The sequence below is a fragment of the Lepidochelys olivacea genome (assembly GCF_965140295.1).
Source record: "Lepidochelys olivacea isolate rLepOli2 genome assembly, chromosome: 27".
In the NCBI taxonomy this organism is placed as follows: Eukaryota; Metazoa; Chordata; order Testudines; family Cheloniidae; genus Lepidochelys; species Lepidochelys olivacea.
The window spans coordinates 10,371,527-10,397,759 of NC_140437.1; the positions used below are offsets into that span (position 1 = coordinate 10,371,527).

General features: G+C 52.9%; 1 protein-coding gene across 1 annotated transcript in view; it reads left to right on the forward strand.

Annotated features, from left to right (window-relative positions):
• Positions 1-21,441: 21,441 nt before the first annotated feature.
• Positions 21,442-26,233, forward strand: part of ACE (angiotensin I converting enzyme) — a 58,789-nt gene continuing 53,997 nt past the window's right edge. The window contains exon 1 of the mRNA XM_084615924.1: positions 21,442-21,786. Coding sequence (XP_084472050.1) covers positions 21,574-21,786 — 213 coding nt within the window. The 5' untranslated portion in view covers positions 21,442-21,573. The remainder of the gene's footprint in view (positions 21,787-26,233) is intronic.

Here is a 26,233-nt window from a genome sequence, read left to right on the forward strand (position 1 = left end):
TAGAGTTCAGAGTGGGGAAGGAACCTTGACAAAGACAAACCATGTGTCAGTTCTTGGGCACTGAGCCCTTACTCACACAAGGCCCAGGCCCTCTCACAGCCAAAGAGGAGACATTTTTAGACTGGAGTTCATGCCACCAGTGAAATAGGTCTGCTCCTATGCCCACTAACACCCTGGCTGGAGCCTATCTTGTCCCATTAAGCTGCAGACAGGAAGCAGCTGGCTGGTTTGGTCTGTAGCTTTTAAAGCAGGAATTCAATCTATATTTTAATGAGACTTTATTTCTCCCCCAGTGGAGAGAAGCTGGCACCAAATTACCTTCAAAGATATTTTTGGAAAGCCCCATAAAGCCAGTTTAACTAACTGGGGCCTTCTGGAGACCCTGGTGTGTGGAACGGGTTTGCAACTTCATGGCCCACTGTTTAAAGTTAGGATGTGTTGACAGTGACTTTTCAGCCCTGCTCTGCAGCACTCTTGCCAGCACAATGGCAGGGGCTATTGAAAAACCAACGATAGACCAAGAGATGATGACCAGAGCAGTGAGGAGGATAGGAACTAGAAAGCCACTGGGACTAGATTCCTGGCCCAGGGCTGTCCATATCACACACTGCCAGCTTTCCAGTTGGGGCAACCCAACCAAAGGGGCTAGCTGGCCATGGATCTGGTACAAGTGTCCTGACCCCGGGCCATGTAACAGCACAAGCTCCAGCCTAGAGGCCCTCGGGGGCTGGTGCCTTCCCTACCAGGATCCTTGCTACTCCCTGCCCCCTCGGGGACATAGCAGGGAGCCATTGGGCCCTGTGGGTTTGCAGCCAAGCCTGTAAGCTCTGCAAAGAGTGGCGGTGGTCTCAGCAGCTGTGAGAAGAGGGAAAACCCATCCCTGTACTCGGTCTGTCAGGACTCTGCTTCACTTGCCAACCAGCCCCAGCACTGCCTCTCGCTCCTGGGTCTGGTTTTGCATGTGTCGACCCAGGTACGCCCTTGTGGCCTGGGCTTAGCAGCCAGTGGCTCAAAGGAGACATTTGCTGGTGGCCAATAACAAATGTTACCGGCATTCAGGCTCAATCAGCAGCAAGAATCATCCTTAGAGTCAAGAATCATCTAATGGCTGATGAGCTATACATGATACTGGCCTCCCTGCCCCATGCCAGCTGACATCGCTGCCTGGCACTCAATGAGAGTGGATGCCACCTGTTGACCCCAAATATTTCCTGTCTCACCCCCCACAAACCCCCTCTGAGTGCTCTTGGACCCTTAGGATACATCTACACAGCAAAAAACCCCTGTGGTAGCAAGTCTCAGAGCTCTGGTCAACCGATTCAGGTTCACAGGCCTGGCACGCCGGGACTAAAAACAGCAGTGTAGACATTCCTGCTCAGGCTGGAGCCTAGTGAGAGGTATGTGGCTCAAAGCGGGAACGTTTACACTGCTATTTTTAGCCCCGCCGCACAAGCCCCAGTTGATCTGGGCTCTGGGACTTGCTGTCGCGGGGGTTGCTTGCCGTGTAGATGTATGGCAGTACCTTGGTCTGGGCTCCTCAGCTGCACTGTTCCAGACCTTGTGTGTCAGGGGGGTCACGTAGCTTGGGGAAGAGCATTTCTCATCTAGGATTGCCGCTCCGATCCAGATCACGGGGTGTGGCTGTATATAGGCCCCCATCACATGGCTGTTTGGTAGCTTCTGGACAGGGCCCTGGGTATTGTGTAGGGTGCTGGGACCACATGCCAGAGCAGGAAGGACTAAGAATATATGCAGCTCTGTGTCACAGATTTTTCCTCCCATGGGAATCCAACCCACAGAGTCCCAGCATCTGCTACCACTGGGCAGGGGGGCGACACTGTTATTATTTGTATTATGGTAGCACCCAAAGACCTAAAGAGGAAAGGTTCTTGTGCAAGTATATTGTAGGGAACGTGTGTGTCTATGTATGTTACTGCCCTCTACTGGCTAGAATCAGAAGTGTTCACCTATGCATCACAAGCCCGGTACTGCTGAAAGTTAAGGGAGATTCTCTTCTAGCTCACGTGCTGAGGCCAGTGCCTTTGGAGCAGTGGGATTAGAGTTCTCTTCTAGCTGTTGCTCTGCTGAGTGGCTGTGGCCTGTACCGTAGGGCCTGCTAGGAAGCTGCTAGGTAGCCATCCAATGGGTTTCCATGGGCTTCACCCCCAGTGCCTGTGAAGATAAGTCTGGGCACTTAGGAAGCTTTTCACTGCACTAGCTCTGATTCCAGGTCAGGTGCCTTTTGGCCTCTTGGGGTACGTCCACATGGGGATAAAAAACCCACAGCTGGCCTGGGTCAGCTGACTTGGGCTTGTGGGACTTGGGCTCCAGGGCTAAAGGATTGCTGTGGAGACGTTCGGGCTCGGGCTGAAACACAAGTTCTGGGACACTCTGCAGGTGGAGGGTCCCAGAGCTCGGGCTCCAGCCTGAGCCTGAATGGCTACCCAGCCCAAGCCCCACGAGCTTGAGTGAGCTGACCCAGGCCAGCCGTGGCCGGGCCAGGGAGCTCTTACCCCCATGCAGACACGCTCAGAGTTCCTGCGGTCATTGTTCCCCATGTTACACTCACACCTCTCAAGAAGCCATGCTGGAGCTGTAAAAGCAGAGAGGCGGAGGAAGGAAGAGCTTTGAACTTTGCAGTCACGTGGCTCTAGGAAGACAGCACAGCAGTAGCTGGATTTTATATTCGGATTTTCATTCTAAGCTTTGGCCATAATGCTCAGATTAATTTAAATTAATTTCTTGGTGCTGCTTGCCTGGGACACCGCACTTCGGTCGAATGTTCCATAATTATTTTAGTGATCCCAGGCCGAAAACTAACTGCAAAACAGGGCTGTTTAAAAAGACTCACGAAAGGGCTGTTTTTATGAAAAACTAGGAATCGAGACTCTTTTTTTTTTTTTTTTTTTTTTCCCTTCCTGCAACATCCCAGCATCTGGGAAAGCAGCTTAGCGCATTAGGCGGGATGATAATTGATTGCATTCATAAGTAAATAAACCGGGATCATTTAAAACCAGGGTCCGGGGAGAGGAAAATTCTCCTGGCTTCAGTGGTTTTACCAGTTCCTGAGGGGGGCATTGTGACCACAGGATAGTGAAACCACTGCAGTCAGGAGGATTCATGCAACGGAGCTTGTGTCCCTGGAAAGGATCCGAGTCAGTGGGAACAAGTCCAGGTAAAATAAAGTCCTTAACCCAATCTCTTACCTGGGTCACTACTAGCAGGTGAGTTGCTAAAACAGTGAAGTGTGTAGGGTGGACTGTGTACAGCTCGCTGGGGATTTGAACACCTGCTTCCTATTAAAATGAATGGGAAAAGGGCATTTCAGTGCGAAAACCACAGCCCACAGCTCTGATCTAGTGTTTTCCCATCTGTCCCACTCACGGCACTCTTCAAAGGAGGTCTGGATCATCGTCCCCATTTCACAGGTGGGGGAAACGGAGGCACCGAGGGGGAAGTGACTCATCCTCGGGGCCAGCTTCAATGAGCTGTTCCAGCTAGCAGGGCCCTTCTGTGGCTGGGCACTTTGGTTTGCACGCAGCCCCTTCTGGCTGGTGCTAATATGGGCCCCTGTCCCCACAGTAGCTGAATGCCATCTCTCCCAACACCCGCATCGACCAGGGAAGTGCCATTAGCCCCATTTACTGAGGCTGAGACCCCTCACTTCCACTGATTTCAACATCCATTAAAACTAGTGGAAGTTAGGAGCCTTGTGACCTTTGAGGTTCTGGGCCAGAGCGCCTAAGGGGTAGATAGTTAAAGGTATTTAGGCACCAAGAGATACAGATAGGCACCTGGTGGGATTTGCCAAGGTGCCTGGGCACCTAACTCCCATTGCAGGGGTTAGGCAGGTAACTGGCTTAGGCACTTTTGAAAATACTACTAGGCACTTAAATACCGTGAAAGGTCTGCCCCGAAGTGACATGCCCAAGGTCACAGAGGCAGCCTGTGGCAGACCAAATAATTGAACCTGGGTCTCCTCAGTCCCCCACTAGCAATCCAACCACCAGGCTACCCTTCTGCAAACACACCTCTCCACCCACACAGCTGTTTGCTACTATGGTGGCAATTCCCCTCCAGAAACAGGTTTTCTCCTCCTTGTCTAATTGCTTAGTGACCCTGGAGCTGCTGGAGGGTCCCGGAGCAGCATCCCTGGATCCTGAATGCTCTCTATCCACAACACAAATACTGCATGGGGTAGTGGCAATGCCAGCTTTGCCCATGCTGCCCCCCGGCCTGGCTTGCAGGGGTGCCCCCCCCCCCGGAGGACGAGGGGAGTTCAGTCTGCGTGGCCCATCTGGTCTTGAGCCACTGTATTGAGTGTGCCAAGGAGTGGAGGGGCAATCAGTGGGGGCATTGCCTTGGACCTCTTGTGGTTGCCAGGGCTGTAACATTCCAAACCAGGCTACCGGAGCAACCCTGCGAGGTGCAGTTCGGAGACTGCACGTGACGGCACATCCTGCCACTTGAGTCACCTCCTTGCCCAGCGCTCAGCCAAGCCCCAACCTCTCTCTCCCCCCCGCCTCCGGTGCTGTTGCCTCGCTAGGGGCGAGTCGATAAGAGGCATCAACTCAGTTCCCTCTGACATGCTCTCTCCCACCCACCCCGGCCCCTTTCTTCTAATCCTCGTTTTGCAGGGGCTCTCCATGGTGAGGGGGATGGACCCACAGCCAGCGTGGCCGCCTCCTCTGCTTAGCCCTGCGGAAGGAGTCTGGGCAGCCTCCTGCCCCCTGGACTTGTGTAGAGCAGCTTGTCCTCTGTTTTCTGGTTGTTGCACCCAATGAATGTCATGTCAGGGAGCAGCAGATACTAGCTCTTTTCCATGAGGTGCCTGGGCAGGGCAGGGAGAGCAAAGCCCCAGCTTCTGATGCAGGGAAGAGTTGGCGCCATGAGTCCCAACTGGAGCAGGGAGGCAGGTGGGTGTAAACGCGGGGGGCCCCTGCTTCTCCATTCTCCTGCAGCTGGTGTCGTCACTTACACCAGTGCCAAGTCAGCCTGCTCATGTTTTACACTCACTTTGCTTGGGTGAACACAAAGGCATGGCGCAGGGCAGCGGAGAATCCAGCCCAGGGAGTTCCTTGCAAAGCAATGAATACAAAGTGCAAGAGGAAAGTGAGAGGATGTGACGCATGCAAAATAAATAACCCTCATAAGAAAAGTGGGGAGAGAATGTTTGTGGTTTTGTGTATTTACATATGTATGAGTAGGGTCAACCGATGTAATCAACAGTCTCTGTCTATGCTGTATTCTGATAATTCAGAAGTCAAAAGAACATCCTATCCTTTAAATGAATTGTAAACACAGGATATGGGATTCATCTCTCTTTGAAATGTCCTGTGAATGGTGGAGGAACAAGCAAACGGCCTTATGTTCATTCGTATAGCTAAGTACTGGTGACGGACCTGCTTCCAAGTCATCCTAATGACCTTTTGTTCCCTGAGAAACTCCAACTTGTCAAAAGACATGAAATTGTATAAAAGATCCTTGGGTCCTGATTCTGTCATCTCAGATCTGCTTAGGCTTCATCATGGGAAGTTTGAGTCGCAAGACTGAGGTCCCAGTTATGCTGGGATGCCCTGAATATGAGATTTGCACATTGGACTATAACCTATGAAATATTTCTAAAAGAATTCTTTGTGACTACAAAGCTCACCATCTCTGCTATGAATCTGGACCTCAATGAATTGAACTCATGTCTGTATGTGTATTGACCTTTTAACCAGACTCTCTCTCTCTCTCTTGTTTTTTTAATAAATTTTAGTTTGGTTAATAAGCATTGACTGTAGCGTGTATTTGGGTAAGATCTGAAACATTCGTTAACCCGGGAGATAATGTATCCGATCCCTTGGGATTGGGAGAACCTTTTCCTTTATATGATGAAATGAGAGTTACAGAAATTTTCACCATATTTGACGTGGGTACCTGGATGGAGGCCTGAGGCTGGATCACTTTAAGGGAACTGTGGTGTTTGGACTTCTGAGTAACCCGTGAGGTAATAAAGAAGCTGTTTTACGCTGGCTTTGTAAATCTAAGTATTGGGATATCCCCCAGCTTTATGGGGACTGTCTGCCCCATTCTTTGCCGTTCACCCTAATTGAGTGACCACGGTTGGCTCCCCACGAGGACCCCAGTCACAGAGGAGCAAACTGCTGGCTGGAGCCCAGAATGCATATTGCAAACTTCTGCTGTGGCATTGCACCTCTCTCCTCAGCTGTAGCCTGCCTACTCTTCCAAGCCTGCCTTTCTTCCCCATCCGCTTTACCAGCGCACCTCCCCGCTAACCTACAGCACCCCAGGCTATTCCAACCTCAGCGCCATCGGCTCTCTCGGACCCCTCGAACACCTCAGAGCCATCTACTACCTCAAAGGTGATTTAATTGGGGATGGGTCCTGCTTGGAGCAGGGGGTCGGACTAGATGACCTCCTGAGGTCCCTTCCACCCCTGAGATTCTATGATTCAATGCTGCATCTTCAGAAAGGGATCAGTGATAGGGACCCGTGTCAGAACCCTCACTGCCAGAAAGGAACTCACAGCACAAAAACAGAGCGCTTTTCTCTCTCCTTCAGCTCGCTCCAGGCTCCCTTACACAACTGTGCTTGACTGTGAGCTTGGTCAGGATGACCTCCCTTACCCAGGCACATCTGGTGCAGTTCCCTGGTCCTTTCATTTCCCACTAGGGATAATAGCATTTTACTGTCCCACAACTCAAAACCTCACTGTACTTTAACCGAAATGACCCAAACTGTCACATATCTGAAATCTAAATGAGGCCTGGCCCATTCAGTCACTTCCCCATGCTGCCCCTGTCCATCTGGAAAAAGAACAGGAGGACTTGTGGCACCTTAGAGACTAACAAATTTATTTGAGCATGAGCTTTCGTGAGCTACAGCTCACTTCATCGGATGCATGATGAATTTGTTAGTCTCTAAGGTGCCACAAGTCCTCCTTTTCTTTTTGCGGATACAGACTAACACGGCTGCTACTCTGAAACCTGTCCATCTGGAGTTCTCCAGGAGCTCTGGGCTGCTCTTCTTCCTAATCACCAACAGGTGTCAATAGTGAGCTCCCTGGGGCTTCAGGGCTGACATTTATACGGGTAATTGTGATATAGGTAACCAAAAAGAGATGCAGGGGTGGTATTTCTGGTTGTTTTTTTTTGTGTAGTGTTCCTTTAAATGCAGGGGATATCCCCCACCTGTTGCATTTGTGTTTCCACTGGGGTGCAGAATGTTACAGAATGAGACATTCTCTCTCACGCGCACACACCCACTCCTCCCCTATGGACTTGATATTTGTTCTTTCTTTGTTGTTCGTAGCTGGTAAAGGTTGTGTAGCTGTGTGTGAGATATTTTATGACAGTTAATTAATGGACTGATTTGCATATTTGCAAATTATTTGCATATAGCCATAAACTTCATCATAAAGAACTTTCCCAAGTGCCCCCTTGTGCCCCAGGGTGCTTAGGCACTGACTCCGTGGGTGCTTCCCAGGCCTGGGTGGTGGGAATGTAGCATGGTCTCCTCCCACTTTTCCAGGCCTGGATGGTGGGGTTGCAGTGTGGTCCCCTTCCCTTTTTCGCAGGCCAGGTGTTGCATGGAGGGAAGGAAAAGGGGGGGGGCAAATAAAAGCCACCCCAGTGTTCACATCACAGGGGAGGATGGAGCAGAGCCCCACTGAGCAGCTGGACCCTTTCTTCTCTCGTCTCATCTCCCCTCCTGGGAAAACGGTGCCAGCTCCTGATGGGAGGGGAGAGAATTCTGCAGCAGCTGTGATTGGCAGCTTTTCCCTAGGGGGTGGGCAAGCCAGTGGGGAAAGCAGCCAATCAGAGAGGGTTGTCCCCCTGGCAGTACTAAAAACGTGCCCCCTCAACGACTCAGCTGGCACTTTGGAAGTTGTCTTCCCCAGCTTGGTGACCTGGCATGTGTTCAGCCCTGTGATGCATATCCCGTGCCAGGTCTGGTTGTTTTCCAGTCCCCCTCCTGGTCACCAGATTCTTCACAGACACAAAAAGCAATAATGGATTTCCCAGTCTCAGTGACTGTTGCTTCAGGTTATGGGAACTGGGGGAGGGACCCCCAAAGGGAACAGATACCAAGGGTGAAATCCTGGCCTTATTGGTGTTAATGGCCAAACTCCCCGTCACTTCGCTGGGCCCAAGGATTTCAAGTTGGAGAGAGCGTGAAATGTTCTTCTGTTCAAAAAGAGCTGGCAGCATCCCTCCCCCTCCCGTACGAACAGTCCCCTCTGGAAAACAATGGGCCTCAGGGTGTGCAGAGCGTCACGTTTCCTGCGGTTGCCGTAGTAATTCCCTGGCAGAACAACACCCCCCCCTTTTTTTCCCAGGGCCTGGTGTTTGACTGAGGCTTGTTGCGATCTAAACACAGGTTAATCTAAACAACACCCAAGTTCCCATGATCACAGGCTAGGAGCCACTGAGTCTCCTCGCTAGACCCCCTGGCACGTGAGCCTTCTCCACACTCCAGCTTTGGCGCATCTCAAACATGGCAACAGCCACCTGTGGTTTGCGTCCACACCTGATGTCCCGTGCATTCAGAACCGCGGCTATGAGCAGGGAGGGAGTACACCCTAGGCACACCAGCACACAAACCCGTCATCCTGCCCTGGGATTTGCCCCTCTCCCCACCCACAGAGGCTGTGGATTTGTCAGCCCACCCTCCTTCGGGGCAGGCACCATCTGGTATGCTATGTTTGTACTGTGCCTGTCCAATGGAGCCACACTGTGCTTAACTGGCTCTTAGGCATGATCGTAATAAACATGATGATGATCAACGGGGTAATATTTAAAAACTGGACACTCCAGCAGGAGTGCTGGAACCTCCCCTGCCCCACCTCTTCCCCCCAAGGTCCTGCCCCTATCCACTCCTCTTCCCCACTCTCCTCATCGCTCACTGCTTTTCCCCTCCCACTCCCTATTCCCATCTGGGTCAGGAGGGACTTGCCTCCATGCCTCCCCCGCCCGCAGTAGCTGTACATTAGGTGTCCGGTCAGGAGATCTGTCCAGTCCCCTTTTCGACCAGACTTTCTGGTTGAAAACCGGGCACCTGGACACCCTAGATGATGATGAACAGCTCAGGGGCCAGGCATGATCTGGTTCTAGACTGTTCATGTGTTTCAAGAGAAGGGCTTGGAATGAGTTTGTGTGTGTGTGTGTGTGTGTGAAAAAGAGAGAGAGAGGGAGGGTATATGGGTGTGTGAGGATGTGTGTGTTATTCCTGTAAGTTTCCCATTATATTTGGGAGTGAGAGATCTTATCCCTCTTCCCGGGTGGCCAGGCTAAATTGGCTGCACCAGGGATGCATTTTTATATTAATTAAAAGCAGAATAAGAATGATAATGGAGTGAAATAACGAATTCCGTCCCTGCTTCACTGCAGAACAGAAGCAAGCTGCACAATGCCACTTGGCCCAGTAAATAGCTACCATAGCCACCAAATGTGCCACGACCGGTGCCGCGTGTGTATGCAATCTGTGCGCGTGAGCTTCTATTTGAGTTTAGGTCTGCGTGGTCATGTGTCAGTGGAGGGGTTGGAGTGTAAAGCTGCATGCGTTATGCACCTGTGTATGTAGATGTGTGTTTATTTGCATACAGGTGAACCTGTGTGTGGGCGGTGTGACAGGGTTGGGCCAGATGGCTACAGGAGAATAATAGAAGGCAGATATATTAGCCCCAGGTTAAGTAGGTCCCTTTTCCCTGGGTAAGGTAACCAGGAAGGTTTTTTTTTTTTTTTTTTTTTTTAGAGTACACACTTTACATTATCATTTTTATTACAAACAGTGGAACTGTAAAAAAGATAAAATAAAGAGTATTTTTCAATTCACCTCATACAAATTCTGTAGTGCAATCTCTTTATCGTGAAAGTGCAGCTTACAAATGTAGAATTATTATTATTTGTTTACATAACTGCACTCAAAAAGAAAACAGTTGTGACAGGGTCAGGCCAGATGGCTACAGGAGAATAATAGAAGGCAGATATATTAGCCCCAGGTTAAGTAGGTCCCTTTTCCCTGGGTAAGGTAACCAGGAAGGTTCCAGAACAATCAGGAACCTTCTGGAGACAATTAAGACAGACAGGCCGATTAGAACACGTGTAGCCAATCAAGAAGCTGCTAGAATCAATTAAGGCAGGCTAATCAGGTCACCTGGGTTTTAAAAGGCGCTCACTTCAGTTTGTGGTGTGCGTGTGAGGAGCTGGGAGCAAGAGGCACTAGGAGCTGAGAGTGAGAACTGTTGGAGGACTGAGGTGTACAAGCATTATCAGACGCCAGGAGGAAGGTCCTGTGGTGAGGCTAAAGAAGGTGTTGGGAGGAGGCCATGGGGAAGTAGCCCAGGGAGTTGTAGCTGTCACACAGCTGTTCCAGGAGGCACTCTAGACAGCTGCATTCCACAGGGCCCTGGGCTGGAACCCGGAGTAGAGGGCAGGCCCGGGTTTCCCCCAAATCCTCCCAATTCCTGGTCAGACACAGGAGGAGTCGACCTGGACTGTGGGTTCAGAAAAACGGCCAAGCTCAGAACTGCTGTGAAGCTCCAAGGCCAGCAAATCCGCCAATAAGCACAAGACCCACCAAGGTCGAGGAGGAACTTTGTCACAACGGGTACTTGCACATCTGTGTAAACCTCTGTGGGTCTGCATGTGGATCTGTTTGCACGTGTGTGAAGCTGTGTGTGTGCCATGTGACCGCCGGCGTGGAGCGTAAGCAGGCCTGTGTGTGGGTGCACAGACTGGCCTCGGAGCTCTCTCGCTCTGTCTCGCTTGCCAGCTCTCTCACGCTCTCTCTCCGAGGGGCGTCTTCGCATCTGTCTCCATGGCAACACATTTTCCACATCCTTTACTGCCTCCAGACCCTCTTGTCTGCTTTGCCTGGAGTTCCAATGAAGCAGAACACAGGCCGTCTCGGGCCTGCGGCTCCGGCTGCGGGGGGAGATGACACGCTTAGCCTGGCGGGGAGTGAGTGCTTGCCCCACCCACAGCCCCCTCTGGTGGCTCAGGGGCCAGGCAGCTGGAGTGAGGCTTCCTGGTTGGGGTTTCTGGTAGCAGTGAAGAGTAAAGCAGAGGAGAATCAGTGTCAATAGCTCCCCTCTGGATAAACTGCTCTGAACAGGTCCTTGCAAGGAACTGTCTGTAAAGCCACTGAGCCTACCATTAGGGGGAGCCCATGTATGTTCTTTAACTTGATATTGGGGAAGCGGTGTCTAGTGGTTAGAGTGTGGCACTAGGGTCAGGACACCTGGGTTCTATTTCTGCCTCTGCAACCGACTCACCGCATGACCTGTGTCAACTCCCTTCCCCTTGCTATGCTCACCTCCTCGTTTAACATAATGGGGGACACTGAGAGTATTAAAGGGTATTAAAGTCCACTGAGGATATAAATACCCTTAAAAATCTGGCCATGCACTGACATCACCTGTGCATTTATCTCAATAGGGTCTTGATCTGACATTCCCTGTAATATGAAGCAGCTTCTTTGTGTCCTTTTGCAGCCGCAGTTCAATGCCTCTCTTACAGGGAAGGGATTAATTCAGTGATCCAACAGATCTGGACCATCTCTCACCCCAGCATCCAAAATCAATCACTGTTACATCCAAACATGCCTAGCGGTCATCCAGGGAATTCTCTTTCATTAGAGCCTGCTGTTTCTGTAGTGAAACAGGGTTTTTTTAGGTCATGAAATGAGAAGTCCAGAGAACACTGCAATTTATCTCGGCTAGCTTAGTGGGAAGCAGAGATCAAAGGTACTGATACGGCCCCTATTATCACAGCATCTGACAATCTTTAATGCATTTACCTTCATGATACAGGCTAGTGAAGTCCAACTGTCTCCATTTTGTGGGTGGAGAACTGAGGCAGGGAAGTGAAGGGTTTGTCTGCACAGAGGGGAGGTGTAATTCCCAGGGCGGGCAGACATACGTGTACGACACCTAGAAGTCGCAGTAGGGCTGGGGCTCAGGCTAGCTGCCCAAGTACAACGGATATGTACTCGGCCAGCTGGCGTGGCCACATGGCTATTTTTAGGTGTTGGAGCAAGGAGAGCTAACGTAGATATGTCTACCCACCCTGGGACTTAACCTTCCAGCTGCTGTGTAGCTATGCCCAGGGGATCTGTCGACACTGCACACGAAGCTCGGGCTCTGACTCAGGGGTGAGCTCAAGGCCCCCTTCCGGCCACACGCATATCAGTGTGACTCAGATCAGCCAGCACTCAGGACCCAGGTCCTAGGACCCTGCTGGTGGAGTGGGTCAGAACTCGAGTCCCACCCTGGCTCGTGTCCACCCTGTCATTTTGCAGTGTGGACACAGGTCAAGTTGCAGTCTTGAGTCAGAAGGTCTGTGAGGTGCAGTTACAGGCCCGTTAGCACAGCTGTGAAACTCAGGCCTAGCAGTTGTCAACCTGGGTTTACGACGCAGGGTGGAAGCTCAAGCACAGGCTTGGAACCATCGAGTCCACAAGCACCGGGCCCACAGCCTGGGCTTACAATGCAGTGTAGATGCGCCTTAGGGGACTTACCTCCAGGAAGCCTATAACAGAAGAGGGAATTGAACTAGGCTCTCCTAAGTCCCTGCTTCACATCCTAACCACTGGACCATCCTTTCCTCTCCGGTACAGTTCAGATACCTCCAGCTCTTCACACACACATTCTTGCATGACATTGCCCCAGGTCTTGGAATTATTGAGGAACCGAACAGCAGATACATCCTGACCAGTCATGTGACTGTTTTCGGCCAGTCACAGGCCAGGATCGTCTTCTGTTGAGGAGTAATTCCTTAATGTCTGCAAAGCACTTTGAGAATCTCAGATGGAAGGTGAGAGGAAGCTGGGCTGCCAACTCTCCAGGATTATCCTGGAGTCTCCAGGAATTAAAGATTAATATTTAATTAATGATTATATCATGTGATGAATCCTCCAGGAATACATCCAACCTAAAATTGGCAACTGGGTCGGCTTGGGAGCAGTGGCAGTGGAATTCCAGAACAGTCTCACCTTCTTCTCTCCTTGAGATACATTCAGCACGAGCATAAGAACCAGACAACCTATTATAACCTCCTGGCTTTGCGTGGATGAATAAGTAATTCCTGATTTCCCAGCTGGCGACAGAGTATAGAAGATCCATTACCAGTGCTGCTAAGGTGCAGCTCCCTTCAGCTCACATGCTAGTGCGGCTTAGAGCTCTTCAGACAGCACTTCAAGCCCTGGTATCCCATGTGTGTCAATGATTTGTATCTACTCTGTTGTCTGCCCCATGTGGATTCATTATACTTCGATGTGTGTCACGCTCTCTGCCTGCTGCATGAACAGACATTTTAAGAGAGCAACAAGCAATAAAAATAAGCCTAGAGGCCTTCAGTATCGGTCTGAGCCTTAAAACCCACGATAGGCAAACCTCAGACTGCTCAGGGGGTTGGATAAATATCTCCATCCTTGCAAGTTTCTCCAAATGTATCTCTGATGGCTTAAGAACATAAGAACGGCCAGACTGGGTCAGACCAAAAGTCTATCCAGCCCAGTGTCCTGTCCTCCGACAGTGGCCAATGCCAGGTGCCCCAGAGGGAGTAACCAGAACAGGTCATCATCCAGTGATCTGTCGCCCATTCCCAGCTTCTGGCAAACAGGGGCTAGGAAAACTTCAGAGCCTGGTTTTGCCTCCCTGCCCTGCCCGGCTAATAGTCACGGATGGACCTGTCCTCCTGTTTTCGTTGGGCTGGACACCTAACGAGAACTAGCTTCCTTCAGAGATTTTGCCTGCTCCTTGTTTCTGACTAGGGTGGGAGAATTATTCCCCAACAGAAGATGATCCTGGCCAGAGAGGCCCCACCCCTGAAATCTCCACACTGGCTGGCACCTTGCTAGCAGAGAGACCCTTGAGGCTCAGGTTGTCTTTTCACCCCTGGAAGTGGCTCTGTCAATTCACTGGCAATGCATTGTGGGAAAGCTATTGTTGTATTGAATGAGAGAGAGCTTTGGGCCCAGACCCTCACAGGGGTTTAGGTGTCTAACTCCCATTGATTTCTCCAGGGGCTACACTGGGCTATCAGCCTACAAGATACTTAACCATCCATGGATGTATTCAGACCGCACTCATCTGGAATATCTTCACTGGGGTCCATGGAATTATTCTGTATTTACCCCAGTGTAGCTGAGAACGGAAGCTGAATTTAGGCCTGTCCTTTTGACGTCTTCCCGCAGCATGACATGAATGGAAACAATGATTAGTATAACTCATCAATCAGCTGGCCCTTCTCAAGCCGGCTTTCAAGGCCCCAAGTTTCCTAAGTGAATTCTCCTTCCATAACACTCCCAAGCTCTCCCAAATCCTACCTCATTAATTAAAGCTTCCAAAGGCGTCTCCTACGTCTCCCACCATTGAACCCATTTGGGAACAGAATTTCTCGGAGAGCTTCCGCTTTCCCAGTTGTTTATAGTGTCACAGCTGGGATTTCGGAGCCTGGTCTCAGTGTTGCAATCTGCTGGGCATGGCAGGGTCTCCAAGCTTGATTCCTAACAGCAAATCCACAAACTCCTTAGACCCAGACAGTGACTCATGAAGCTCCCTTGCCTTTCTGCTTTCTCCTTCCACTGGCACCACAGTCACGCCTGTGGCTCTGGAGGAAAGCGTTTCACGTCCTTCCTTAAGATCTTAATGAAACTCCTCCATTTCTTCAGCATATTTCAGGTCCCATGATCTCCACACATATTGTTGCAACCACTGCTGCCATGTAACTGCCTCTGGGATAGAACCTGGCCACTTTTTAACAGCGCACAGCAACCCTTCACAACAGTTTAGGAGTGGCAGCGTCGAATATTGCCCCCCGTCCACTGAAACTGCAGAGCTTAGGGAGGCAGGGTATAACTGCCTGGTGTAGAATTTGGCTGGGACATCAGGATTCACACCTTCACTCTTGGGAACGGCTTCACAGGAACTTTGCTGCCCACAAATGGTCTGGACTTCAGTTGCGAGTCTCATGCCAAAAGTGGCATCTCTGGAAGCACAGCATTGACGCCGGTTTTGTACTGACTCAGAAGGAAGAGCGCCCCCTACTGAATTGCCGGCTCTGCTTCCTGCTGCCATCTCCTCTAGCACCATCCTGGGGCTGGGACAACACCTTCAGCCCCCTCCGAAACACGGGAGCACTTTGCATGATTATGTCATCTCCTCCAGCCAGCAAACGAGCAGCACCCACAGGTCTGAAGGGAGCCACCGACAGTGAGGAGAAGCTGATCAGATGTGAAAGCCTTGCAGGGAAGATTCCCCCTGACCCCGATTTAACTGAATGGACCAGCTATGTGAGGCAAAGCAGAACTTTGTAGCTGCCCCAGGGATCTGCCGGCTTCCTTCCCCAGGAGCACCAGCCATGTCAAGAGCATGGCTAAGTACTAGTTCCCACCAGAGACTGCAGCGGGAGCTGCACTAAACTTCTAGAGCACCAGTTATTGGAGGAGTTCAAGGCAACATTATTCCTTGAAGCTTCAAAATAATCCCCATGAGGCAGGGAAAAGACTGTCCCCATTTCACAGAGGCCCAGCGTGGTTCAGTGTCCGATCTCAGCCAAGGTCCCTCTTTCCTATTCTAACTACAACGACACACTCTCTCCCAAGCCAAGTCCTTGGTTTCTGCCATGACGCACAGCCCCACAGATAACCAATAACCCCCTGCTTATTGACAAGGTAAGCACAAGTCCCTGTGCAAGCTGAAGACCTAACTCTAGGGATGTGACACTACAGAGGAGCCTGGTGGATTGCAGGCTTTAGGTCCAAGAGCTTAAAGAGAAGTTATGGGTTTGGTGCAGGAAGCAGTGGGTGATGCTATGCAGGAGATGACCTCTGTCACATGGGCGCAAGCAGCAGGAGGTTTGTCATGGGTGGCCTGCCGCATCACAGAGGAGGTCTCGTTGGCTCTGCTAGCTGCCCACTTAGACTTCCCGAGATTGAGCCAACTGGTCAGATTTGATTGATTAAGGCTTCCAACTTGCATTGAAAAAATCTGTGGGCGGTAGGCACCTAACTCCCTCAGCAAATCACTGCCCTCCCCTTTGCTTAGTGCCCCATCAACCAGGGAGTGCCATTAGCCTATGAGCAGCTTCCATCATCCCATCCTAGCATGACTGTCCCACACAGAGAGCTCAGTCTGCCGCCAAAGGTCATTTAACAGCTCTGTGGATAGCCTGTGGATACCCATGGATGCAGCCTTCCTGGGTGTGATCCACAGGGGAAACTGGGAGCCCTATTCAGGGAAAGCTATTTAATCAAGAGGAAGTAGGAAGTCCAGGTCCAGTTAACCCTTTAATAGCCAGCTTGGGAGAGCAAGCTAGAACTGATCATTCTGTTAGCCCAGTAGACAGATGATCAGCCAATAGTTAGGGCCTGTGCATAGGACTTGGGAGACCTGGGTTCTGTTCATGCTGTCACTAATTGCTTATGTGCCCTTAGGCAAGTCACTTAATCTCTCTGTACCTCAGTCTTCATCCGTCAAATAGGAATAACTGCGCTGCCCTTCGTTACAGGGGATAAATATTTTCAAGTTTGTGAGGCACTCAGATACTCTGGCAATAGAGGCCCCCTAAGATAGCTAGAGCCGCGCTGTCGCAAGTTCCAAACAGTTGGCTCAGTGTGGTTTTTCTTTGTCATTGTGAATGCTCTGTACAGGGCGATAAGCTGCTAACCTGCCCCTGGAACTGATCCTCTCTCCCACCCCATTAGCTGAGATCTCAGACCTAAGGCATGGAGTCAGATTCCACATGCCTAACGCTTCCCGTAGGTGAAACACAGGCCGGTGTATTTACTAGCCTGCCAGGAGTGACCGGGATCCCAGCGTGGAGCCAGTTCTCCGCAGGAAGGAAAGGATCCTGTGATGACTTGTATTTGCTCTTTTCATTGTTTATTCTTCTACTAACTCATTCATGTGCAAACGTCACTCATTTCCAACTAGCTCCTGTTCTCCATGCAGCCCCTCACTGCAGTCTGTAGGGCTGGACGGGTGTTTCTGGGAGGCAGGACTGGGCCCCGATTGTGTTATGGACTGATTCTGGCTCCAGCCCTGGCCCCTGTATGCTGCTCAGCAGGGAACAGGAGCTGGAGCTGTGTGGCAGGGGGCTAGGAAAGAATCATTCAGTAAGCACAGCACACAGCCACCAGTCGTGCCCCTACACAGCAAAGCTGGGCCCCGGGGCCATTTGGGGGGTGTCAGGGTCAGGGGGGGTTGTGTCCTCATTGTATGCGGCTTCAGATGTTCTGGAATGCAGAGCAACCCAGAGGCAGCACTTGGGAGGCTGCAGTAAATTAGAGCACCTTTGGGGCTGCTCTGATTTACAGCAGGTGCTGTTCTGCCCCTAGAGCAGCTCTGAATCTGGAGGCTTCACCTTTGAACCCCTCCCTCAGCCAAGTTTGCCCCACTCCTCCTTCCAAGCAGACTGCATGTTCTGTCCTGGGCCCCCTAAATCTCAGCCTGGGGCTGGGAAACATTTCCCTTTGGATCAAAGGGTCTGTGGGGCTCATCTTCTGAGGGGTCAATACCCCACGTCTCCAGCTGCTGTCAATGGGCGCTGAGGGTGCTCAGTGGTGCAGGGATATCAGGCACGATACCACTACATCGAAGGGAAGGGAATGGATTTATGACAGCCGTCCTTGCAGGAGAAGGACTCGGGGCTGTGTTTGGGGCCAGGGTCTCCTGTCGAATTTGGTTACAAGCTTTAGACCATCCTCATGTTGCTAAGGGGTGGGGGTTTCACAGCATACCTGCTCAGGGCTCAGTTGTGCCTGATGGGCGCCAGCCCGTGTTGCAGGTGGCAGAAGGGTTTGGGTTTCAGGAGGCACACGGGTTGAGAGCCCAGGCACGTATGGGGGGACACGTCTGCTGTGCCATCCCTTCGGAGGGCACCTCCTGCTGACCTTGAGTGTCTAGTCAGCGCGGATGGCCAAGCAGGGGTGAGCCAAGGCCCTGCCTCCTTTTGAGGTGGTTTATGCCTCCCAGGGTGCTAGGAGAGCACAGCCGCTGTGCTCAGGGGCACCCCAGGGCTGGGCCAGCGCCCCAGTGAGGGAGGAGAGCAGGCTGCACCATGGTGCATCTTGTGCCCTCTCCCCCTGCACCCTCGGGAGTGTGCTGCTCAAGCTCCCATTGGAGCAGCTTGGCTCAACAGCGCCCCCGCCCATAGCTACGCCCCCTAGGGCAAGCACATGTTGAACTTCCAATGAAAGTCAGTGGGAGCTGCAGTGCTCGGCATGGGCTGGGTTTGGATCCCTGCACTCTGCAGGCTGGTGCCTAGAGCCGCACAGAATTTCAGCAAGAACATCTGGGCGCAGCCCTTTGAAGGCCGACAGCCCACAGCCGTGGGGCTTTGCTGCTCTCAGCAAGACCGCTGAGAGCACAGATCTCCTGCACGTAGAGCAGATGAGAACTAACCAGCTTTAACCCACAAGTAGTCTGACTTTTACTTGGGTTGCAGAAGTGTCTCACGGCCCCTGTCCTGGAGCAGGACCCCATCGTGCAAGGCGCTGTACAAACAGCACAGAGAGTCCCCGCCGCAAGGAGCTGACGACCTAAATATCCAAGGATTCTTGTTTTCACAGGCCATCTTCCAATCAGATGACATTTCTTTCAGGTGCGGGGGAGAGGTGTCTTTTAACCAGATGCTCAATTACGGAGTCCTCTCAATGGTTTATTTCACAGGGGGACCCAGGGACATGGGATTCTCTTTACAAAGATCCTTCTATCCAGAAGGTTTTCTTTGCAGAAGCCCTCAATAGTAATGCTTAGTCCTTGTGCATTTCTTCCCTAGATCTTTACAAAGGCGGGTCAGCATTATGACCTTCATTTTCCAGATGGGGAAACTGAGGCAGGGAGCAGGAAAGTGGGCTGCCTAGGGTCACTGAGTGAAACAGTGGCAGAGCCAGGAATAAAACCCATGTCTCCTGGCTCCCAGCCCCGTGCTCCGACAGCAGAGGATCGGCTGTGTAAAGAGCCTGTGTGTTGCCGACCAGCTCCCACAGGGGTGGTCTCTCTTCTTTTCATCAGCTCATCAGGAACCCCTTGCTGCATAGTTTTATCCTCCTTTCACAGGCAACCAGAGACACAGATGTGATTTTATTTGGCTTTCTTGTCCTGGGAGAGTGCTCCCAGGCCCAGCAGGGAGGCATTCCCTAGGAGGCAGGGACAGCTGATGTCAGTGCCAGGGCTGCTGGGTGGGGAAACCCCAGCAAAACGAAATGAATAGAAAATGATGGGGCAGCTACATCCTGGACCCCATTGAGGGGGTGGGGAGGATGGCATTGTACAGGGGCACTGCCTCCTGAGCGCTGCCTCAGGGAATGGGGTGGCCCTGAATCGTCTCTGCCTCAGTTTCCTCCTCCCGCCCCTGAGCTTCTCTACATGGAGCAGTGTTGGTGATGCAGCGTGACCACTCGGACTCGTCACTAAACAAATTCAACCCCTTGCATGACAACAAAAGTCCAAGCTAACGAAGATGCTTCTGCTCCTCCTGGGCTAGTCTTCTGCCCACCTCCCGGCTCAGTTCTCAGCCACTTCTGGGCTACCTTTAAGTCCTTTCCAGATCTGTTATAAGGCGCAGACTCCCAGGCTCCGGGTCGGATTGACCTTTTGTGGGCCCCCATGTAGTCGTTATGGGCCCCTTCCGAGTGTGGCGCTGTTGTAAACCTGGTAGTGGCCAGGCTGCTTGCCCCCGAATCCTTCTCATGGTCTGCTCTTGGACTCTCTTTTAGCTCAGCGCTGTCTCCCCTCCTAGGGATCTCCCTGCGGACCCTACCTCAGGGACTCTCACGGGTTTGCCGAACCTGCTCCCAGGAGGTCTGGCCTAGCTATTCATCAGGCTAACGTCTGACCCCTTGAGTGCCACGATGACCCTCTTCATCTCCCCCCTCTGGGAGATGAGCTAATTGTGTTGGGGGGCCGGTGTGTGTGTGTGTGTCTGAGGCTGGGCTGTCTCCCATTAAAGGGGCCAGCCGCCTGTGCAGGTATCTCCCATTTCAGGGTGGCTGTGTAGATGGGTGCTGGCCATGTCCCCTGCCGCTGCAGCAAGACTGGGTGAGCTAGCTACATGCCTGCTCCTGGGTGGGTAGGTACAAGCTTTACACCCTCAGTTCAGTGGCGGAAGGAAAGTGACGACTTCAGGACGTGTGATGAGACTGGTGGTCAGTAGCCCAGTGCAAGCCCTGGCCAAGGTGACCTTGGCCAGCTGTCAGCTCATGGAGCTCGGGAACAAAAGAGCTGCCGGGGTGGAACGGCACCGCGATCTGTCTATGCTGAAGCGAAGGCTGCAGGGGAAAGGAATGGGCCAGCCACTGATAGAAACCCAGCAGAACTTGCAGCCTGGGTCAAAGGCGGCTCAGCCAAGCCAAGGGGGTGGAATAATCTACCCTTCTCCTGCATGTGAGCCCCATCCTTCCAGCACCACCCCCGCCTTACCTGGCTTGTGACACTCACGCAAGCCCTGATCTCCACCTGACCAGATGCAGAATAGGCCAGTGCTTCTCACCCTTTCCCATATTCCCCCAGATCCCTCTTTGGGATCCAGCCAGGAACCCCCTCCCATTTAGCACTAGGAGAAGGAAAAGGGGGCTGGCGACCCCCTCGAGGATCCTATCCACAGGAAAAGGGCAGAACAAATCCATGCACCCCTGGCCTGGTGGGATCAAGGGCTCAGCAAAGGCTCTTCCTGGGGCCTGTTGCTCCCCTTGCTCACAGCAGTGGGATTCCACGGACTGCAGTTTGCACCTCTCCAAGCACCAGCAGGCTCTGGCCTGCAGCCTGCCGCTGGGGACTTGCCAAAGCCACCCTAAGTGTCTGCCTGAGCTCAGCTGGGAGACTGGGGGAGGGGGACAGGAAAGAAACCCCAAAGCGAGGATGAGCCTATCCCAGCTCAGCCCAGGCCGGTGTGGCTCCCTGCCCTCCAACCTCTGTGCACCCTCAGCTGGCGGACGGCGCAGGGGAGAAGCTGGGCTCCGGGTGGGCACAGGGGGCTGCATGGGGAGGCAGCTGGCTGCCCAGAGGGGGAGCGCCTGGCATTCCTTTGGAGATGGAATTGGGGGGCAAGGGGCCCAGTGCCCAGGGAAGCAGGGATCCTGCTTTCATGGAGCTCTAAGGAGCCAGGTCCCAGTGCCCCCCCCCCCATCTTCCCTTCTCCCTCCTTCTGCTCTTTTCCTTCCCACCGGGTCCTCTCTTTCTCCATCTTCCCCCTTCCTCTGTCCCCCCCATTTCTCTTTTCTCTCCCTCCTCCTTCTCTATCCTCCTTCCCCCTTCCCACTCTCTCTCCCCTTCGCCCTTCCTCCTCTTCCTCCCCACTCCCCTTCTCCCCCCCTCCCCAATTCCCTCTCCCCTCCCCTCCCCGCGCTGCATGGAAGGACTTTGGCACCGCGAGTCGCTCTTTGCTCGGGCTCCCGCTGCGCGCCGCGGAAGGGAGAGTAACATGTTCCCTCTTATCTGCTGGGAGAGGCCGGCTCGGTGGGCAGGGTCTGGGCAGAGCTTATAAACCGCCGGCCGCTGCGGGAGGCTCCCTGGCCAGGCGCTCCGGGGAGACCCCTGGACGGGAGGCGCGCTCGGGTGCCAGGATGCCCCCAGCTCTGCGGCTGCTGCTGCTCTGGCTCGGCGGGGCGGTGGCCCTGGAAGCCGGGCTCCTGCCCCCCGACACCAGCGCCAGCGAGCCGGGGGCTGCCGTCTTCGCGCAGGGGTACAACAGCTCCGCCGAGGTGGTCCTGTTCCGGAGCGTGTCCGCCAGCTGGGATTACAACACCAACCTCACCGAGCCCAACGCCCAGCGCCAGGTAGGAGCCCCGGGCGGGGTCTCCAAGGGGGGTGTCTTTGGGGCCACGCCGCTGGCTGGTGTGGGGAGGGGGGCTGCAGCACAGAGCACCCCCCCAGGGCCGCCCAGCCCCTCCCGGGGGGAGCAGGTGCCATTTAGGGTCGGTGCCATCCCCCCGCCCCTGCCTAGGGGCATCGAGCACGGGGGGAAGCAGAGGACCCCTCCCCTCCGCCTGGCCCCGGGGTCCCCGGGCTGACTCTGTGCCGCTCCTGCCTGGGGGCTGGCACGGGGAGGACCCCCCCTGGGGAGGTGCCCGGGGGGCTGCCGGGGAGGAAGGGGCTGGGGGGGGGATTGAGGAGCTGACTCGGACCGGCTGGGAGCTGCGGGGGGACGGGGGACGGGACACGGACGCGCCATCGCTCGGGACCCTGCGAACTAGACGGGGCGAGCGGCTGGAGGGAGCCCGGCCGGGAAGCCGCGGGGATGCTGGAGAGCGGCTCAGGTGCGGCCCTTTCCCCGGGGCGGCGGCGAGCCTGGGGCCCGGAGCTCCCTGCCCGTGTCCCCGCGGCGCTGGGATGCCGCGTGTCGGTGCCCTGGCTGCTGGCTGGAGGTGCTGGGGCGACGCGTGTCCCTGCCTGGCTCCGCTCTGGAGACTTGTCCTAGCTCCGGGGCGTCTCCTTCCTGCAGTGGGATCTCTGCTTCCCCTGCCTGCCCGTGCTGGGGAGGGGAGGGAGGGTGGATGGGGTCCCCTGGCCTGGGGATTCCCGGTTGCTGTAAGAGCCCTGGGAGCTGTGGGGTACAGGAGCCACAGGAGGCTGCTCTAGCTTGAACCGGAGGCAAGGGACTGAGTGGATACAGCCCCTGGCACCTGCCTTTGGCCCCGGGCCACGAATTAAAGTTTCATTTCGGTGCCAGTTCCCCTGTGTGCCAAGACCCTTGCTGCACCAGGGGGACGGCCCGTTGCCCAGAGGCGCCAGGATCAGGGGAGGGTTGTGTCGGGCAGCTGAGGATCTGGCCCACTGGTGATTTTGTAGAGTCTGCGTGTGTCTATGTGCGCACCGTGGGCCTGGCTGAATGGGTGTGTGTTGTGTGCTGGGACCTATCTGTATGCGTACAACTTTGGTCTAGGCGATGATGCCAACCTTCGGTAACCCCACTGACTTCCATTGGGCTGGACCTGGCATGTCAGTGACGAGGTGACACTAGATGTGTCTGTAAGTGTGTGTGTGGGGGTAATAAATGTCTATATACATAGGTGTGTGCAAATGTACATGTATACGTGGAAGTGTGTGTACAGTGTATAGGTCTGGCCGCAGGGGAGTATCTAAGTGTATGTGTGTGCATGTGGTTAGACCTGTATATATACATTAGAATCATAGAATATCAGGGCTGGAAGGGACCTCAGGAGGTCATCTAGTCCAACCCCCTGCTCAAAGCAGGACCAATCCCCAATTTTTGCCCCAGATCCCTAAATGGCCCCCTCAAGGATTGAACTCACAACCCTGGGTTTAGCAGGCCAAAGCTCAAACCACTGAGCTATCCCTCCCCCCCACATTACTCTGTTACTCTCTCAAAGAATATACATATGTGCACACGTAGCCATACATATGTATATTCTTTGACAGGGTAACAAGCCTTGTGGATGTGGGAAGCGGTAGACATGGTAAATCTTGACTTTTGATACTGTCTTGCAAGACCTTCTCGTGAGCAAACTAGGGAAATACAGCCTAGATGGAGCTACTATAAGGTGGGTGCATAACTGGTTGGAAAAAACATTCCCAGAGAGTTGTTATCAGTGGTTCACAGTCAAGCCGGAAGGGCATATCGAGTGGGGTTCTGGAGGGATGTTCTGGGTCCGGTTCTGTTCATTATCTTTATCCATGATTTGGATAATGGCATAGAGAGCACACTTATAAAGTTTGCGGATGGTACCAAGCTGGGAGGGTTGTGAGTGTTTTGGAGGATAGGATTAAAATTCAAAATGATCTGGACAAACTGGAGAAATGGTCTGAAGTAAATAGGATGAAATTCAATAAGGACGAATGCAAAGTACTCCACTCAGGAAGGAATAATCAGTGGCACACATACAAAAAGGCAAATGACTGCCTAGGAAGGAGTATTGTAGATAGGAATCTGGGGGTCATAGTGGAGCACAAGCTTAAGTGTAACGCTGTTGCAAAAAAAGCGAACATTATTCTGGGCTGTAATATCAGATGTGTTGTAACCAAGACACAAGACGTAATTCTTCTGCTGTACTCCACACTGATTAGCCCTGAACTGGAGTATTGTGTCCTGTTCTGGGTGCTACATTTCAGGAAAGATGTGGACAAATTGGAGAAAGTCCAGAGAAAAGCAACAAAAATGACTAAAGGTCTCGAAAACATGACCTCTGAGGGAAGATTGAAAAAAATGGGGTTGTTTAATCTGGAGAAGAGAAGACTGAGAGGGGACATGATAACAGTTTTCAATACATAAAAGGTTGTTACAAGGTGGAGGGAGAAAAATTATTTAACCTCTGAGGGTAGGACAAGAAGCCATGGGCTTAAACCATCCTTGCTACAACTTAAGTTGGACATTAGGAAAAGCTTTCTAACTATCAGGGTGGTCAAGCACTGGAATAAATTGCCTACGGAGGTTGTGGAATCTCCATCATCGGAGATTTTAAAAAGCAGGTTAGACAAACACCTGTTAGGGACCGTCTAGACCTAAATTCCCTCTAAGCTGCGTGGCTGTGCAGCAGGCTATCAAGGGCCGTGCAGGCGCGCAGATGCAGGGCCTTGGACTGGAGAGGAGAGAGGTGCCTCTTCCCCAGCCCTGGAGCTGCCGCGGCGGGGAGAGGTGCCTCTCCCCAGGTCCCAGGCTGCTGCGATGAAAAAGGGCTCGGGGGAGTCCTCTCTCCCCTCCGCAGCCCTGGGGCAGCCTGCACCCCAAACCCCTCATCCCTGGCCTCGGCGCGGGCCGAGGGACATACCGGCCGCCGCTTCCAGCAGCTCCCATTGGCCTGCAGCAGCCAAACGCGGCCACTGGGAGCCGCGATCAGCCGAACCTGCGGACGCGGCAGGTAAACAAACCGGCCTGGCTCACCAGGGGCTTTCCCTGCACAAGCAGCGGAATGAGTCTAGGAACCACTGGTCTAGATAATCCTTAGTCTGGCCACGAGTGGAGGGGACTGGACTAGATACCTCTTGAGGTCCCTTCCAGTCCTACGATTCTATGATTGAGGGGTGGGGCGTTTATGTATATGTGCACATGCAAGATTCAGATCTAAAGCCAGGACTCGGGAGGCCCTTATCCAACACTTCCTCTTTGCTGAATATGCAGCAGTGACAACCCACACAGAAACTTATCTTCAAAACCTAACGGACAGTTTTTCCAAAGCCTGCCAAGACTTCAGGCTTACTATAAGCCTAAAAAAGATTAACATAATGAGCCAAGGAGTTGAGGAAGCACCGTCCATCAAGATCAACAACTATGAACTTGAAGTGGTGAACGAGTTCATGTACCTGGGATCCACTCTTGCGATCAACCTCTCACTTGAAACGGAACTCAACATCCGCACTGGAAAAGCTGCCACAACACTGTCTAGACTGAACAAAAGGGTCTGGCAAAACAACAGCCCGAGAGAACACACACAGATCTGTGTGTATCATGCATGTGTTATCAGCACACTTTTGTACGGGAGCAAGACATGGACCTTATTCTCTCACCAGGAAAAGAGGCTCAACAGCTTTCATATGCGTTGCCTTCGTCGAATCTCTGGAATCTCCCGGAGGGACAGAGTCACCAACACTGAGGTGCTCAAACGGGCCAGCATACCCAGCATGCAAACGCTCCTCCGACAGAGACGCCTCCGCTGGCTTGGGCATGTGTGCTGCAGGGATGATGGGCACATCCCAAAGTTCATCCTCCGTGGTGAACTGGCATCTGGAAAAAGACTCAAAGGACGCCCAACATTGCGTTTCAAGGATGTGTGCAAGCGAGACCTCAAAGAAATGGACATGGATGTGGACAACTGGGAAGATCGCCCTCAAGACCGCAGCCTTTGGAAACAAGAGCTTAACAGAGGTCTCCCGAGTTCCAAGAGGAAGGTGTCCAGTTTAGCAGAGGAGAAAAGAGCTCGCAGAAGACAGAGCCCAAAGGGTGGAAACATCACCTTTAAATGTGACAGATGCGGCAGCGAATGTCTCTCTCCAGTGGGTCTCTTCAGCCAGGTTCACAGCTGCCATAAAACCAACTGAGTAAATTCTTTACCCCTCAAGGGTGTGCATACCCAGGCTCTCTCAAGACTGAAGGATGCCAACAACGACATGCATATGCATATGTGCCTGTATTTATAAGAATGTGTGTGTGATGTGTGCATTTCAAATGTGCGTGAGTGTGTGTGTGCTAAGCATCCATCTTACGAATGGCAATGTGTGCCTGCATCTGGGTGTTTCCAGACCCATTTTGGCACCAGCAGACGGATTCCC